Consider the following 16,737-nt stretch of genomic DNA (forward strand, 5'->3'; position numbering starts at 1 on the left):
ATATTGTGCACTGCGGCGCACGTTAGCTGTGATTTAAAGGATTGACTGTTTTGACCCTACACTTGATTACTTGAACAGTACGACCGGTAATGATAATGAATCAACAAACAAAGATTAGAAGGGTGTTAAAAAGGCAGAAGATCCTCCTTTTATAATAAAAGAAAAGAGAATTATCTGACACAGCAACCCATCAAAATTTAAAAAAAAAAAAAAAAAAAAAGCTGCTGCAGCTTGGATAGGTGGATATTCCTTGGTTCAAGGCGTTGCCCATTTGTTCATATTTATTAAAATTAATTTCTCCCACTCTGTATTCATTTTTAGTTCTTTACAGGCATCTGGGTCTGGCGTCATAGCTATTCTCTTCTCTGCTGGACCCGCATTTTGCTCTCTCTTTCGTTCCAAAGCTGTAAGCACCCTCTATACTGATCCTTCTTTCATTTTATTTTAGTTTTTTCTCCTTTAAATTTTATGGTTCTTGAAATGTTTGTACTGCTTAATTGTTGAGAAAATGTTATGGAAGCAAAGAAGAAACTCGAATTTTCATCTTCGAAAGCCTGCTCTAAGCTTAGAAACTATCTTGCTTTGCTAGCATGATCCATGGAAAATTTTCAATTTCGTAGTGGCCAAAAGTAGAATAAATTGGTATCTCATTTGCACATATAAATCCAGTTGTGGCTCTGGGACTATTTGTTTGTTGCTTAGTTTTATTTTCTAGAAAAGAAAAAGTCTGACCATTTTATGTGGGTTAGTTTAATTTATTATATATTTTCAGTCCTCACTTTAGATAGGAAATATTAGTGATTCAGCCTACTGTGTCTCATCTCTTTTCTGGCGCATGAAATGATCAGATTTGAACTGTCATTATTGTGCAGTAGAAGAAGAGCAATAGATTTACTAGATAGAGTAAATTATCATTTTTCTAAAGCGTAATATTAAATGAAAGGGACAAAATTTATGTAATAATCTTATCATGAATTTGGTTTCTGCTTAAAAGAAGTGCAATTCAGTGAAATGAGAGCTCATCACCTTCAGAAAAAAAAAATGTTATTTTTTTCAAAACAATCTTTTGAGGGTTGGTTTTTCAGTTGTTTAAATTTGATGCGGGCAGATAGTGATGCCTGAAGTATGTTTTGATTTATTGCTTTTGGAACTAGATAATTTAGGTGTCAAAGATAAGCTATGAGTGGTAAACAAGTTGTTGGTGGTCCAAGCCATGATAGCGGTGGAGTTGGAAAGAAAGTTGCAGCCATGCAGTTGGAAAGGGAGGTTATGCTAGGGGATATAATTTGGGTAAAGCTCCAGAGTAACTCATGGTGGCCTGCACAGGTACATAAATACTGTCTGCTGGTTTTTGTGTGGTATTGTTTTGTAAAATCAAATTGTATATGATTCTAAATGAGCTGCAATTGTTCTATCTGCTCAATTATGTGCTAGGTTGTTGATGAGAACACTGTTAGTGAAAGCAATAAACCTGATGATAAAGCAGTGGGAGCTGCTCTAGTCAGGCTTTATGGAACCTATGAGTAGTCAGTACTTTTTTCTCTGATCAACTGTTTTGTGTTTTCTCCACTAGTTAAGTTGTAAAAAATATTGTGCCTTGTGTATTGCTTGCAGTTTGTATGTGGATCTTATTAAAAGCCGCTTGGAGTTTCAGATAGTAAGTGTTGATTATTCAGACCATCATTTAGGTGTAGTCATTTGTTCTATTTTTGGCTGGACATTTTTATGTTTAACACACTTATCCTATGGTACTGTCCTTTGAACACTCAGGTACTTGAACAGAATAATGGTTCTCATCGTGAAATATTTGAGAAAGCTTTGGAGCAGGTAATTATCTTTATTCTACATATCATCAAGAAGATTGTTAGTATATTGCATATTTGCTATACTTTTGTAGCAAATAATCTCGATGCTGAAATGTACCATTCCTTCTCTCATCTGGAATTGGCTCAGGAGTGTTCTCGCATGAAATCTGGTAGATCAAAAGGAAAACAATCCAAATCTACAGGTTACCAATTTTTCACATGAGGTCATGATTTCTTGTTATTTCCTTTCTTTTTACTCCTTGTTTTGTATATGGGATGATCTGAATCAACTGAACATCAATCCGAATTTTTATCCTTATATGGCCCTTCTGTTTTACCTGATTTTTAAAATCTCAATGCTGGTGAATACGTGGTTTCCCAAGGCTCATGCCTTAGGCTTTAGCCTCAGTGGTAAAAGAGTTGGAAAGGGTTGGGGCGGGGTAGAAATGTATCAACTCTCCATTCTCCTGATGCTTTGAACTTGTATGAGAACTTGGGATGGGAAACAGTTCATTTTCTAAGGATTGGTGTGGCACTGTTTCATGGTGAAGAGCCAAATTTAGAAGACACCATCTTTTGGAATATATTCTTGGTTTAACATGCCCCTTACTTTTCTCTTCTTGTTGGGGTAGGAGAAGGTTGTCAATTGTAATTTTCTGGTGAAATTTCAGGTCGGTCCTTAAATATTTTGGGGGCATCTGGAGATAGGAGAGTTGTGATTCACATTGACCTGATTATCCTATTTTTGTTTCTTTAAAATTCTGCTGGGATTTGTTACTATTGATATTCTCGTGTCATTAAATGCTAGTAAAAATGCAACTTAGTGCTGTATTTATCATTTGCATCTCTTGTTGACTCAGTGTTCTTAAATATAAACTGTATACCTGTAGTCCTTGGTTCATATCATCAGGAAAGGATAGTTAGATACAATGACAGAGAAATTATAACTAATACATATATTGCCGATGATCAGGAAATGTTGTGAAACCAAATAGGTCTAGAGCTAAGAAGGATACAAAAGACAGGACCCCTCAGAAAATCCAGGTGCTAAAGAAACAAAAGCTTGAAAGCCCCAACTCTGTGAGTATTCTTACCATTCTTTTCCAATGTCTTCAAGAAGCTTGCTTCTTTCTTCCTTCATCCCCTGTGAAATTTGAGTTGGGGTATTGATTGATTATGCTTTCAGGGAACAAATATATTGAGGAAATCTCATGAGCTAAGTGCGCGGAGACTGAGAGTGATGCAAAGTCTCGGTCTGATTGCACCTTCTGGGTCTCCATTCAGTAAAAATGGACAAATTTCTGTGAGCTTGTGATAAATTTGATTGCAGGAAGTATTCTCGTCGTGTCATCATAATATCCAGTAAACTTTACCTTGCTTAACGCCCTTGTAGTTGTAGATATTGAAATGCTGTGCAATTTCAACCTTTTTTTTCCTTTGACGTCAATGGTTTGGCTAACTTGAGAGGCGATATTTTTCTTTTGAGTGTGTGTTTAGGTATGAAAGCATTTCTACTTTCATATCTATACAATTTTTGCTGGTGGAAGTTTTTCTGCTAGAATGCTACTGTAACAAACTGTGTAATCCCATTTCTCATTTAGTTGTTAACTTGGATTTCTCCATATCAGGAAATATACTATTTACGATTATATTTCTTGCTCTATTTCCATAACCGTAACTCATGAAAAATGACTGTTGCATAAAAAACGAGATGCCTAGGCTCCGAGACAGATCGGCGAACTTTTTGAAGCGAATTTTAAAATAGGAGGACATGTCGTTTAATAGTTTGAAAAGGACGATGAATAGTTTGTCTTGTCGTAGATGAAAATAAACAAATTTTATTGCATCGGCTAGAAAGATTAAATAATCTACTGGATCTTTGTAAGAATTTAAAATATATAAATAAATAATAAAACAGAGCAACTACGTAAATTTATCACGTGGCATTTCGGGCCTGTTTGTTTCCAAGGAATTGGAGCCTTTTTCAGGAAAAAACTATGCAAACAGGCAACAACTAAAAACCAACAAAATAACCCTACCGCACTGCTTCAGTAAACCCAACTTAGTTTACTTTGTAGTTGCATAAGCAAATTCTTGCTACTTCAAAAATCATATTTTGATGCCGAGTCTTGTATCCATTTCAATGCCGTTGACGAAAAATCTCATGGAATATAATTCAATGCCAGTAATTANTAAGTAGTCTACAATTGTTGATAAAACAAAAGCTTACAATACTTGACTTTTTATAATGGTTACGAGAGATATTACAATAAAAAGTCAAATTGTCATTTAGTTGTCTCCAAATCTAGCTGTAAACTGCGTAAGTACAGTAGAGACTTGGGCATTAGGTTTCAGCATCTCAGCTTGTAATCAGGCTTGAAATTCATACATTCGAGTTCTCTATTTGTGTGGAGGAAGATCATCGACGGTAAAAGTGTGGAGCTGTGGAGCTTTACTGAAGCTGTATAAGAGTCACGTTCAGCCGGAGTATGACGAGATTGTCGATACATAGGCGGAGAGTCTGGAATGGAATCATCACCTTCAGGCATCTCATCATCGACCTCAGAAACAACATGTGGTCTGGACGATTCAGGTTGATGGATCATCAGTTGGGGATAAACATGAGGATGTTGATCAGAAGTATCACTGTCAGAGTCAAAGTCACTTTCAAATGATTCATCAGTTGAAGGTATAGCAGCTTCTGATTCCAATTTCTGCGTGTGCGGAGGATTACCAATTTCTGAGTTTAGAATAAACATCAAAACCTAGAACCATGTCTTTGCCAGGTAGATCAGAACCAAGAATTTTATGAAAAGTGAAACAGCCTGGGAAAATTTGGATTTTAATGGGTTTGCTGATCAGATGAGGCTCTCTCTTATCATGGCAGAAAAGGACTTCTAGTCTCTGTTCGAATTGCTTTATTGGACACCAGATTTGTCAAATATCAACATGCTTGTATCGAGACAGCACAGACAATTTTGAATGCTGGGACAGTCATCATGACGCTGTTTCCTAATTTCAACACATCTTTACTATACTTCTTCCATGTTCCTTTCATATTTCTAAGTTTTCTTCAACCTCAAGGGTGATGTAATACTCTGAAAATGTTATAGATAGCAAAAAATCTCATATATGTTTTAATTTATGTTCTTTAACATGTTTAATATTTATGTTTTCCTTTATGTTCTTGTTCCTCATTTTTGTACATGTTCTCCATTTATGTTGTTGTTTAATTTTCACTAGCCCTTTTAGATGATGTTAGAAGCTGCGTGGGTGTACGTGTGTGTGGGATAAAAGGAGGGCTTTGACCATTATTTAGACCGATCGTTGTGTTGATTGGTTCCACTTAATTGTAATCCCTCATGGGACATCCCTCCGAAACCTCAGCCCAAATCACCTTTAAAACTATCCAAACCTGCCAAATCATCTTACTTCAAACAACCTTTATCATGTTATCAACAGTCTCTATGGTGGATTGCAAAAGGACATAAACCACCTCATTCACCCCTTGCTCGTACTCCCCCTGTTCAGTCCGTTATGATGATCCAATCCCCTGAGCTCTCAAAGACAGGACAACATTTCAATTATGATACAGATTTTCCTTCTCTTCAGGAAACTGCCACTCAACAACCAAGAATTGTTCCTTCCAAAGCTATACAACCTGATGGATCCACACCTAAACTCTCCCAAGTTGAAGCCGTTCTCAATTGGCAAACTGAAAATGCTAACCCAAACCAAACATGACCAACTTGAACAAAAACTGGATTTAATAGCTCATCAGGTGGACTCCAGTCCAGAACCAACTATGCTGTTTCTCAGCTACAAAACAAATTGATCACTCCAAATCGGATTGATCAGCTCCATCAGGAATTAATGCACATTATCAGCACTCTCATGCTATTCAGCTCAGTTTCTCCAGAAGGAACTTGGTTGTAAACTTTGAAAACACTTTTGTTATTTCTGTCATTCTTCATTTCCATATTTTCTCTACACTTCCTACTTTCTCTACACATCTTTACTATACTTCTTCCATGTTTCTTCATATTTCTAAGTTTTCTTCAACCTCAAGGGTGATGTATACTCTGAAATATTATAGATAGCAAAAGATCTCATTAGTTTTAATTTATGTTCTTTAACATGTTTAATATTTGTTTTCCTTTATGTTCTTGTTCTTCATTTTTGTACGTTCTTCATTATATTTATGTTCTCATTTATGTTGTTGTTTAATTTTCACTAACCCTTTAGATGATGTTAGAAGCTGCGTGGTGTACGTGTTGTGGGTAAAAGGAGGGCCTTGATCATTATTTAGCCGATCATTGTGTTGATTGGTTCCGCTTAGGTTGGCTATCATAGTTTTCCACAACATAACACTCCATAATTTTCTGACACATCTCTAGGGTCTAGTATCCTTGGAATTTAAATAATAAATATAATAAACAGAGCAACTACGTAATTTATGATGTGGCATTTCGGGCCTGTTTGTTTCCAGGAATGAGCCTTTTTCAGGAAAAACTATGCAACAGGCAACAACAAAAACCAACAAAATACCCTACGACTCTTCAGTAAACCCAACTTAGTTTACTTTGTAGTTGCAAAGCAAATTCTTACTACTCAAAAATCATATTTTGATGCCGAGTCTTGTATCCATTCAATGCTGTTGACGAAATCTCATGGAATATAATTCAATGCCGTAATTATATAATATATGAGATGAGATTAACAACTTCAGCAAGATTTTTTTTATCTCTGTTTAGCGTTTATCTTTTCTTCCTTTCTCTTCGTCGTGAATTTACTGTAAAGTTGGAGAAATACTGCAAAGTTTTGGACAAGGTTAAAATATATAAAGATTTATGGCCAGGCAGTCCCAATTTTTTCCTGATTATCCTATTTTCCAGCAAAATGGACGTCTGTGTGTCTTGTCTCTTTCCTAACATCTTTTCCTTCTTCAATGAGATTAACCCATTTATTAATTATATTTTCCTTTAGTTATCCACAAGTCAAACATATTATTTAACGATATTTTTGCATCATCAGCAATTAAACCATGAACTGTTTACCACTGATTTTATCTACCTGGATTCTGTCTTTTCGTAGTTACGACTGTAGCTGGATTCCCAGCTCTTTCCACTAGTTATTAAAGTGAATTCACATAAGCTAGAATGGAACCAAACATTTAGAGAAAGTGTTAAAAGAGGTGTTGTATGTACATAAATGACGGTGCATTGGAAGCAGCTTTTTAGAATACTTTTACTGTTGCGAGGCAATGCCTTTAAAGGACCTCCATTTTGCTCCTGTCTGAATCCTTGGTCAAGTCGTCTTTTCACCTTTGCTTAGAGAATCTTTAATGTGTTTTTTATTTTAAAGTACATTTTTTATATAGATAATTTATATAGATGAACAACACCTTCATTGATTTTTAAATATAAAAAATAAAATTTTTATTCAAATCTAATAAACTCTTTAAATTTTATGAGAGATAATATATTTTTTTAAGAAGAAAAATTAATAGGAAAGATAAATCATAAATAAAATATATAAAAACTTGTAATTTATTAATTAAAATTAAGATAAAGAGTGAAATTTGACTATTTAAATATGGAGAGTCAAACTTACTCTTTAATTTATATTTAAAAAATAAAAAGTTATTTTCATGGATAAACTCTTTATAATAAAAAGTTTAAGTCATATAAAGAGCCTTTGGTGTTCTTTATTTTAAAGAACATATTTCACATAAATAAATGATATATTCATTGATTTCTAAATATAAAGAATAAATTTTTTATTCAAATCCAATGAATTCTTTAAATTTAATGAAGATACTCTTTATTTTCAAGAAAAAGACTTAATAGGAGAGAGAATTAATAAATAAAATACATAAAAACTTGTAGTTTATTAATTTAAATTAGAATAAAGAGTAAAATTTAATTTTTTAGATATGGAGAGTCAAACTTATTCTTTAATTTATTTTTATGAAAACTCTTTATAATAAAGAGTTTTAATAATATAAAGAGGTATTTGAAGATATTTTGTCACTTATTCTCCGTAACTTGGTGAATCGAAATCTCAAAAACTTGGAAGTGTGAACGGTACTAGTCAAGTTTAGGTGAGGAAGAAAATACGTCCCCAGTCATTTACTGCCATACAGGCATATAGTCAGTCTTCCCTTCTTTTTCCTTCAAGTTAATTCGATTCTTCATCCAAGAATATCATTTTGTCCCCCCCGAAGCCCCCAAAAAATAAAAAAGAAATCCTCATATTCTACTATAACACAGTGGGGCATTAATAAAAATAAATAAATAATAGAGTAATTTGAAAAAATTCACCAGAAAGAGTATCTGAAATGGCAAGACATGTATCTGAGTACTATCTATCTGCTCACAGTGACAGAGGTTGTCTTGTAAAAAGCAGTGAGACTAAGTAGGGGCCCAGGTGGAAGCGAAGCGTGGGACTGAATCACTGAGACAGAAGGGAAGGGAGCAATGACTATAGACATGCCAATTGCTTCAAAGGAAATGTCATCATCATATTCATGGTCATAGCTAGCCATAGAATTTTTATTTGCTAATGTTGTCGGCTCATAAGATGTTGATCACTACCTTCTGCTCCAAATCAGACCCTCCATTATCATTGTAGCTGTGAGTGGGGGTTCCACCCACCGCAACACTTTCACGTGCTAATTTAACCCAGCCCCTTGTCCTACCCCGGAATTTTTCTCTCACATTGTCCCATTTCTTGGCACATATGCTTAACCGAAAAATAAAAAAATATTTATGAAAATCAAATTTGAACTCACTCATCTCGAAGTTGGAGTTGAAGGTTATTTTAATGGTGGCAGATGTGATGTGGAAACGGTTTCTGACTTAACAGAGTTCTAAAAGAATCTGAAGTGAAATAATGATCAAATGCCACGGAGAAAAGAAGTTGTCGTTTAATGAAAACTTTTTTTTTTAACAAATTTTCTCTTATAATTTATTAAAATATAATAATTTACATTCGATCAATTCGTAATTAATTAATGAAACTCATATATGATTTATATAAGATTTGTTATAAACTATGACATTAAAATTATGAAAAAAAATGTATAAAAGAGAATTATTAATGTAATATTATTTTGGATAATGATAATTTAGTGACACTTTTGAGTTGCTGAAAAAAAAAAAAAAAAAAAAAACTATGGGAACGGAATGGCGCCGCCGTAAGTTTGTAAAAGCCTTGGTGTGATGCTTTGAAAATGATGGTGCCACGTTTTGCTTTTTCACACCTACACCTACATCTCTACCACCACTATTTATGGTGGGAATTAGCACTCGTGAGTCGTGAGTTATGACTCACCCCACTACAGCTACAGGATTAACCATTCCTTGACGACCGACTCACTTAAGCGAGTGCGCATTTTCTCAAATTAAATAGCTCTTATTATAGGGAAGTGATAATGGGGTGGGGTGGCCCTGAGTAGACCAAATGATCTGTTATATAAATTGAGTTCCATTTAGGATGTTAGAATAATAATTAATGAGTTTTGACCATAATTCTGTTTTTATTTGCACAGATCCATCTAGTTTCTCAACTTTTTACCTTGTCCGCCCTCGTATAACGATATTAACCTTTTTTAACATTCATCAGCAGTAAAAACTAAAAAATCACAATCTCTCTCCTCTCCTATCAGGTCTCATCTCACTTCCTTTTCTAACTATAGTTCCACTTCAACTTCTGCTCTCAGTATTTCGTTACTATTCTCTCCATTCTATACAATCTTCACTTTATCTCACTAACACTCTCGTTTTTCCCTCTGCTTCCCTTAAACGACTGTCACCAATAACATTACTTTGTTTTCTTGTTTTTCTGTTTCTAATTCTCTCAACAAGAAGATGTTTCCTATTCAGAGCTACCCTGGATTCGAAACCTGGTCAAATCAAAACTCTAGGTTCGTTCAAGTACCCAACTGGGTAACATTAACCCACTGTGAAGATTCAGTCATGAGTTCAGCGTCAAAAGTTGAGAAGAAACAAGCGGAAGCATGCAAGAGTCACAAGGAAGCCGAGAGGAGGCGTAGGCAGCGTATCAACGCTCATCTCTCCACCCTCCGTACTCTCCTTCCCAACACCATCAAAGTATTAACCTTCTCCTTCTCTTTCAATTCCTTTATCACTGTCGCTTTTGTAAAATTTTCAAGGCCATTAATTCTCCTTTTTTTTTTTTTTTTTTTTTCAACTTTTTGAAACGGAAACAGACGGACAAGGCTTCGTTGTTAGCAGAGGTGGTGCACCACGTGAAGGAGCTGAGAAGACAAGCAGCTGACGTGGCAAGACAGGATGGGAACTCATGCAGTAGCAGCAGCAGCGGATCATCGGAGAAAGAGGCTTGGCCGTTTCCGGGGGAGTCGGATGAGTTGAGCCTGAATTTTTGTCACAACGAAGGGAGAGTTGTAAAAGCGAGTATATGTTGCGAGGACAGGCCGGGACTCAACCAGGATCTAACCCAGGCCATTGGATCAGTTGGGGCCAGGCCAGTCCGGGCTGAGATGATGACGGTTGGTGGGAGGACCAAGAGCGTTGTTGTGGTGGAATGGATTGATGGTTGTGGAGATAAGGAGATGGGATTATTGAGAAGGGCTTTGAAAGATGTGGTGGAGAATCGGGCCTCCTCCAGTTATGGAATGGGCCAGACCTTCGAGGGAAATAAACGGGCTCGTATTGGTGGTTTGCTAAACCAGAATGATGAGGATCAGCTTTTAATCACCGGCGTTTGATTTCAGTCCTCTGTGGATTGTTGTATAGTAGCCCGAATTATATATATAAAAAAAAAAAAAAAGGTTTTTAGAGAAACTGAGGCAAAATGGATTACATATGACTAAATCTTTACTTATTTTTGATAAAAATTTGTTGGTGTAATGTTTTACAATGTATGGTATAGAAAGTTATACATTTTTAAGACTTTTGTTAGTATAAAAAATAGATTGTGAGATCGATGATCCAGTTCCAGTTCTTTGCAAAAATTTGGAATGTGGCCCATATGAAAACAATGCCACTCCACTTCTTTAAATCAAGTTTGTCACGTACTGAAATGAGAATGGAAAGAATATCGTTAGCAGCTATCGGGTTTTCCTGTGGGCCACCCGAGAAAAGAAGGAAAATACTGTAACGTTCATTCACATCCCACAAAGATGGGATAAACATTGGTGTTGGCCTATTGGATAAGGATTCGTGTCTCGCAATTGTTAATTATATTTCCTTAAGTAACCTACATACGAAAATATTCGGTATTCTCACAATAGTTTTAACTTAATTCGAAGACGTTTCCAGAATCAAAGGCGGGAAGAGAAATGGTGTGGTGGTCAATCCGTAAGTATTATATAATCAATTAGACTTTTCAAGTTCAAAGCAAATGATCTCAACTTTTTGATTTTTGTTCATTTCAATTCAGGTTATAAAGCTCGTTTTGTTATTTCATCTATGGCAGCTCTAAGAACTTCCACCGTCTATGGTGACTCTTTTCAGTGCTCACGCTTCTCTGTTCTTACCAACTCCTTCACTGGTTTTCCCAGAACATGTTCTGGTTTAAACACAGTGAGTCATCTCAGTCTTTTTACCATGTTTCGTTGTAAATTTGTACCAACATATCTCATTTTTTCTTTCATGTTGATTTCTCAGACGGGATTTGCAAAAGTTTATGATAACCAACCGGGATTAATACCTTCGTTGAAGTAAGTTCACAGATTTATTCTTCCCATTATGATCGATCAGCACCGTACATTTTTTTTTAGCTCTTTTGCTTATGCCATTTAATAAAATATAATGCCTCATGATTTCTTAGAATTGAGTTAAAAGAGTCAAAACTCAAAGATTTGTAGCATAAACTAAATGTAAGGACACATATTTCGTATCAAATAATTGTTTGCCATGGATCAGAACCGGCTAAAGATTAGGTAGCTAAGACTCTCTGAAGCTTCTGCTTCTTCTGAAAGTTTCCAAAACAGAACCAGTTGGACAGTGCTGAATGCTGACTGCATTCTGGTATGGGCTTTAAGTAGATAATTGATGTTAGGTTGGCTCAGTGGTCCAAGTCAGATTTTATGATGGCATCCGCAAATGGGAAGATCTGGGATCTTGCCATTTGAGATATTGTTGACTTCCATTAGTTGCCAATCTTTCTTTTAGCAGTTGACACTTAGTTTAAATCTTAGATTAGAAGCAGAGTGAACGCTTTGGAAGAATCTTTTTAATGTTCGGCCTTGTCCATAGATTATCTTAAAAGGACTGAAACACAATGGGTTGTTATATAATTCATAATTTCTTGAAAACAAAACAATATTTTTTTACATCTTTGTTTACTAACTTATGGAAAGCCTTCCAGTTCAACACAAAATGTTTCTTCAGATTGTTGTTACTTTCATGTCTTTATATAAATAGTTCACACAACATGAGAGTCTGCAACTATAATTTTTCTTCTGGCTCAAAAGATGATGAAGTGTGCTTTCTTCTTTGGATTATATTATGGGTTATATGCTTAGTGGGTCTAAAATGGGCTCTTCCATTTCTAGGAGAAACCCATTTTTGAAACTAGAGGCTTCTAGCTCTGTGACCTCTGTCCAAGCACGCATTCAAGAAGGTACGAGCTATGAAGAGCAAAACCTGGCCAAAACTTTTGCTGGGCGAGACTTTTTTGAAGAGATGGAACAGAGGTTTCTAAGCTTTAAGAAGCACAAATATTTGTGAGTAGGCAACGCCACGACTCAGTGGGTTTATATTCTCTTTGAAATTAACTTCCTTATCTCCTATATGGTATTAATAACTTTATGCTTTTGACAGGAAAGAGTTGGAGCATTTTCGAACTCTTGCACAAGCTCAATCACCAAAGGTTGTCATTGATAGACAAACTTGTCTCTCATTTTAGTTTGGCTGCTTGTTTGAGCACTACTTTACTGTAATTTTGAGGTTCTGTTTAAATTGACATGTTCGAGAATAGTTTATGGTGATTGCGTGTGCAGACTCTAGGATATGCCCCTCTAACATCCTTGGATTTCAACCTGGAGAAACCTTTATGATTAGAAATGTTGCTAATCTTATTCCCCCAATTCAGGTATGGCTGCTGCCTGCTATTCAAACTTCGATGTTGTCAAACTGTTAAGATGTTAAAAAATATGCATATTCCATCAACCATATATAACAGAAGTTTCATAATTTTCACAGATTGGACCTTCAGAAACTAATGCCGCCCTCCAGTTTGCTGTAAATACGCTTGAGGTAAGTTATGCAGAAAACATTGGAACTTCTGTTTCCAACAGACAAAATTTTTGTTTTCATTGAGGCCATAGATTATGTGTTATGACATCTAAATAAAGAATGCCAGATTAAATGCCGTGTTGTAATTCCCATGTTTCAAGCAAAGCAGTGAAGCATTGTATTATATGCTTTCCTTCAGTTGGGTACAATATGGGTCATATTTCTTATTTCTATAAATTCAGACATACATGAAGCATCTTGTGTTATTTTTATTTATTTATTTATTTTGTGGACTATGCAAAATCGTTAATTCTAGGTTGAGGAAATATTAGTCATTGGCCACAGCGACTGTGGAGGAATTCAAGCCCTCATGACCATGAAAGAGGATGACTCAAGGTTGTGAATCTTATCTATCTTTGTGGGTACCGATATTTTTTTTTTTCCCTTAAATCCTAATGGTAATTTTTGCTCCACTTTCTCATTGCATTTCTGGTTTTCAGTAACTTAACTGAAAAATGGGTTGTTAATGCGAAAGTTGCCAAATTGAGAACAAAAGCCGATGCAGCTCATCTTAGCTTTGAACAACAATGCAGGTACTGTGAGAAGGTATGCATGCTCTNCTCAGTCTTTTTACCATGTTTCGTTGTAAATTTGTACCAACATATCTCATTTTTTTCTTTCATGTTGATTTCTCAGACGAGATTTGCAAAAGTTTATGATAACCAACTGGGATTAATACCTTCGTTGAAGTAAGTTCACAGATTTATTCTTCCCATTATGATCGATCAGCACCGTACCGTTTTTGTTTTTTTTTTTAGCTCTTTTGCTTATGCCATTTAATAAAATATAATGACTCATGATTTCTTAGAATTGAGTTAAAAGAGTCAAAACTCAAAGATTTGTAGCATAAACTAAATGTAAGGACACATATTTCGTATCAAATAATTGTTTGCCATGGATCAGAACCGGCTAAAGATTAGGTAGCTAAGACTCTCTGAAGCTTCTGCTTCTTCTGAAAGTTTCCAAAACAGAACCAGTTGGACAGTGCTGAATGCTGACTGCATTCTGGTATGGGCTTTAAGTAGATAATTGATGTTAGGTTGGCTCAGTGGTCCAAGTCAGATTTTATGATGGCATCCGCAAATGGGAAGATCTGGGATCTTGCCATTTGAGATATTGTTGACTTCCATTAGTTGCCAATCTTTCTTTTAGCAGTTGACACTTAGTTTAAATCTTAGATTAGAAGCAGAGTGAACGCTTTGGAAGAATCTTTTTAATGTTCGGCCTTGTCCATAGATTATCTTAAAAGGACTGAAACACAATGGGTTGTTATATAATTCATAATTTCTTGAAAACAAAACAATATTTTTTTACATCTTTGTTTACTAACTTATGGAAAGCCTTCCAGTTCAACACAAAATGTTTCTTCAGATTGTTGTTACTTTCATGTCTTTATATAAATAGTTCACACAACATGAGAGTCTGCAACTATAATTTTTCTTCTGGCTCAAAAGATGATGAAGTGTGCTTTCTTCTTTGGATTATATTATGGGTTATATGCTTAGTGGGTCTAAAATGGGCTCTTCCATTTCTAGGAGAAACCCATTTTTGAAACTAGAGGCTTCTAGCTCTGTGACCTCTGTCCAAGCACGCATTCAAGAAGGTACGAGCTATGAAGAGCAAAACCTGGCCAAAACTTTTGCTGGGCGAGACTTTTTTGAAGAGATGGAACAGAGGTTTCTAAGCTTTAAGAAGCACAAATATTTGTGAGTAGGCAACGCCACGACTCAGTGGGTTTATATTCTCTTTGAAATTAACTTCCTTATCTCCTATATGGTATTAATAACTTTATGCTTTTGACAGGAAAGAGTTGGAGCATTTTCGAACTCTTGCACAAGCTCAATCACCAAAGGTTGTCATTGATAGACAAACTTGTCTCTCATTTTAGTTTGGCTGCTTGTTTGAGCACTACTTTACTGTAATTTTGAGGTTCTGTTTAAATTGACATGTTCGAGAATAGTTTATGGTGATTGCGTGTGCAGACTCTAGGATATGCCCCTCTAACATCCTTGGATTTCAACCTGGAGAAACCTTTATGATTAGAAATGTTGCTAATCTTATTCCCCCAATTCAGGTATGGCTGCTGCCTGCTATTCAAACTTCGATGTTGTCAAACTGTTAAGATGTTAAAAAATATGCATATTCCATCAACCATATATAACAGAAGTTTCATAATTTTCACAGATTGGACCTTCAGAAACTAATGCCGCCCTCCAGTTTGCTGTAAATACGCTTGAGGTAAGTTATGCAGAAAACATTGGAACTTCTGTTTCCAACAGACAAAATTTTTGTTTTCATTGAGGCCATAGATTATGTGTTATGACATCTAAATAAAGAATGCCAGATTAAATGCCGTGTTGTAATTCCCATGTTTCAAGCAAAGCAGTGAAGCATTGTATTATATGCTTTCCTTCAGTTGGGTACAATATGGGTCATATTTCTTATTTCTATAAATTCAGACATACATGAAGCATCTTGTGTTATTTTTATTTATTTATTTATTTTGTGGACTATGCAAAATCGTTAATGCTAGGTTGAGGAAATATTAGTCATTGGCCACAGCGACTGTGGAGGAATTCAAGCGCTCATGACCATGCAAGAGGATGACTCAAGGTTGTGAATCTTATCTATCTTTGTGGGTACCGATATTTTTTTTTTTCCCTTAAATCCTAATGGTAATTTTTGCTCCACTTTCTCATTGCATTTCTGGTTTTCAGTAACTTAACTGAAAAATGGGTTGTTAATGCGAAAGTTGCCAAATTGAGAACAAAAGCTGATGCAGCTCATCTTAGCTTTGAACAACAATGCAGGTACTGTGAGAAGGTATGCATGCTCTAGAGTACCCAAAATACATCTTCCCGCACTATCATTTGAAATTTTTACTGGAATGAACCATACACGATTCAATTGTTCGAAAAAATTACCATGATGTTCTGAAGGGTTCAAAAATGTGAAAGTTTGAAATTTAATTTAAAACAGAAGATTTCATGGTGAAATAAATGTAAACAGAAACTTTGCCAAATTATGATCAGTAGGAAAATAAATGAGGTAAGGTGGGTAAATCTTGACCCGGAAGCTGAAGTAAACTTCTATCAATTGTGACAGGAATCAATCAATCGTTCGCTACTTAACTTGCTTACATATCCATGGATAGAAGACAGAGTGAAGAAAGAGTTATTATCTCTTCATGGAGGATACTATGATCTTTTCAATTGTACATTTGAGAAGTGGACACTTGATTACAGGGAAAGCAGCATTGATGAAGAAGGTGGTAGATACACCATCAAAGACCGATCATTTTGGTGCTGAACTGTTTCATTCTTTGTCATTCACAAAGATTGTTCTGCAACCAATTACTAAGTACAAAATGCAACCATCTCTGACTGTAAATTAATATAATTAATACACTATAATTATTTAATCCAAGAGGTTTCCAGTGTTTATCACCTCTTTTTAAGGGGTCTGTAGCAGAAGCTTTCAATTTTAGTCACCGCAATACTGAGCAAATATACTTTAAACGCCTGCCTGCATGACTACGTACACATTTTAGCCAATTGTTTGCAGTCTTTTACTTAATAGATATCAGTTTCTAAATGAACTTGACTATTATATATACATACATGGATCAAATAATGAAATAGAATATA

General features: G+C 35.4%; 3 protein-coding genes across 6 annotated transcripts; all 3 read left to right on the forward strand.

Moving 5' to 3' along the window:
- The first annotated feature begins 140 nt into the window (after positions 1-140).
- Positions 141-3,427, forward strand: LOC116123213. 2 transcript variants are annotated; one of them, XM_031409011.1, is made up of 8 exons: positions 141-406; positions 1,155-1,326; positions 1,435-1,526; positions 1,615-1,657; positions 1,771-1,827; positions 1,954-2,008; positions 2,779-2,885; positions 2,992-3,427. In XM_031409011.1, the coding sequence occupies exons 2-8, from the start codon at positions 1,180-1,182 to the stop codon at positions 3,118-3,120; spliced, it is 630 nt and encodes a 209-aa protein (XP_031264871.1). In that variant the 5' UTR covers positions 141-406; positions 1,155-1,179; the 3' UTR covers positions 3,121-3,427. The 2 variants fall into 2 exon arrangements, with proteins under 2 accessions (XP_031264871.1, XP_031264872.1); XM_031409012.1 differs by having other exon boundaries at positions 1,164-1,326.
- A 6,028-nt stretch (positions 3,428-9,455) lies between these two features.
- On the forward strand, positions 9,456-10,627 carry LOC116123228 (transcription factor bHLH30-like). The gene is made up of 2 exons (XM_031409030.1): positions 9,456-9,919; positions 10,039-10,627. Exons 1-2 carry the CDS (start codon positions 9,677-9,679, stop codon positions 10,555-10,557), a joined length of 762 nt encoding a protein of 253 aa, XP_031264890.1. The 5' UTR covers positions 9,456-9,676; the 3' UTR covers positions 10,558-10,627.
- A 91-nt stretch (positions 10,628-10,718) lies between these two features.
- Positions 10,719-16,516, forward strand: LOC116123227 (beta carbonic anhydrase 5, chloroplastic-like). Of its 3 annotated transcripts, none has more exons than XM_031409026.1 (10): positions 10,719-11,149; positions 11,232-11,374; positions 11,459-11,511; positions 12,349-12,519; positions 12,617-12,665; positions 12,774-12,887; positions 12,998-13,051; positions 13,347-13,426; positions 13,531-13,636; positions 16,196-16,516. In XM_031409026.1, exons 1-10 carry the CDS (start codon positions 11,131-11,133, stop codon positions 16,397-16,399), a joined length of 993 nt encoding a protein of 330 aa, XP_031264886.1. In that variant the 5' UTR covers positions 10,719-11,130; the 3' UTR covers positions 16,400-16,516. The 3 variants fall into 3 exon arrangements, with proteins under 3 accessions (XP_031264886.1, XP_031264888.1, XP_031264889.1); XM_031409028.1 differs by having other exon boundaries at positions 11,268-11,374; XM_031409029.1 differs by lacking the exon at positions 16,196-16,516 and adding an exon at positions 15,914-16,177.
- Positions 16,517-16,737: the final 221 nt, after the last annotated feature.

Source organism: Pistacia vera, unplaced genomic scaffold (genome assembly GCF_008641045.1).
Source record: "Pistacia vera cultivar Batoury unplaced genomic scaffold, PisVer_v2 Contig140, whole genome shotgun sequence".
In the NCBI taxonomy this organism is placed as follows: Eukaryota; Viridiplantae; Streptophyta; class Magnoliopsida; order Sapindales; family Anacardiaceae; genus Pistacia; species Pistacia vera.

Bases quoted from the DNA above. Each gene is read 5' to 3' on its own strand.
- LOC116123228 (XM_031409030.1), top strand. From the start codon at position 9,677: ATGTTTCCTATTCAGAGCTACCCTGGATTCGAAACCTGGTCAAATCAA. The intron at 9,920-10,038 runs GTATTAACCTTC...AAACGGAAACAG, and splicing joins TCCTTCCCAACACCATCAAA to ACGGACAAGGCTTCGTTGTT.
- LOC116123213 (XM_031409011.1), top strand. From the start codon at position 1,180: ATGAGTGGTAAACAAGTTGTTGGTGGTCCAAGCCATGATAGCGGTGGA. The intron at 1,327-1,434 runs GTACATAAATAC...ATTATGTGCTAG, and splicing joins ACTCATGGTGGCCTGCACAG to GTTGTTGATGAGAACACTGT. The intron at 1,658-1,770 runs GTAAGTGTTGAT...TTGAACACTCAG, and splicing joins GCCGCTTGGAGTTTCAGATA to GTACTTGAACAGAATAATGG.
- LOC116123227 (XM_031409026.1), top strand. The intron at 11,375-11,458 runs GTGAGTCATCTC...TTGATTTCTCAG, and splicing joins CATGTTCTGGTTTAAACACA to ACGGGATTTGCAAAAGTTTA. The intron at 13,052-13,346 runs GTAAGTTATGCA...CGTTAATTCTAG, and splicing joins TTGCTGTAAATACGCTTGAG to GTTGAGGAAATATTAGTCAT.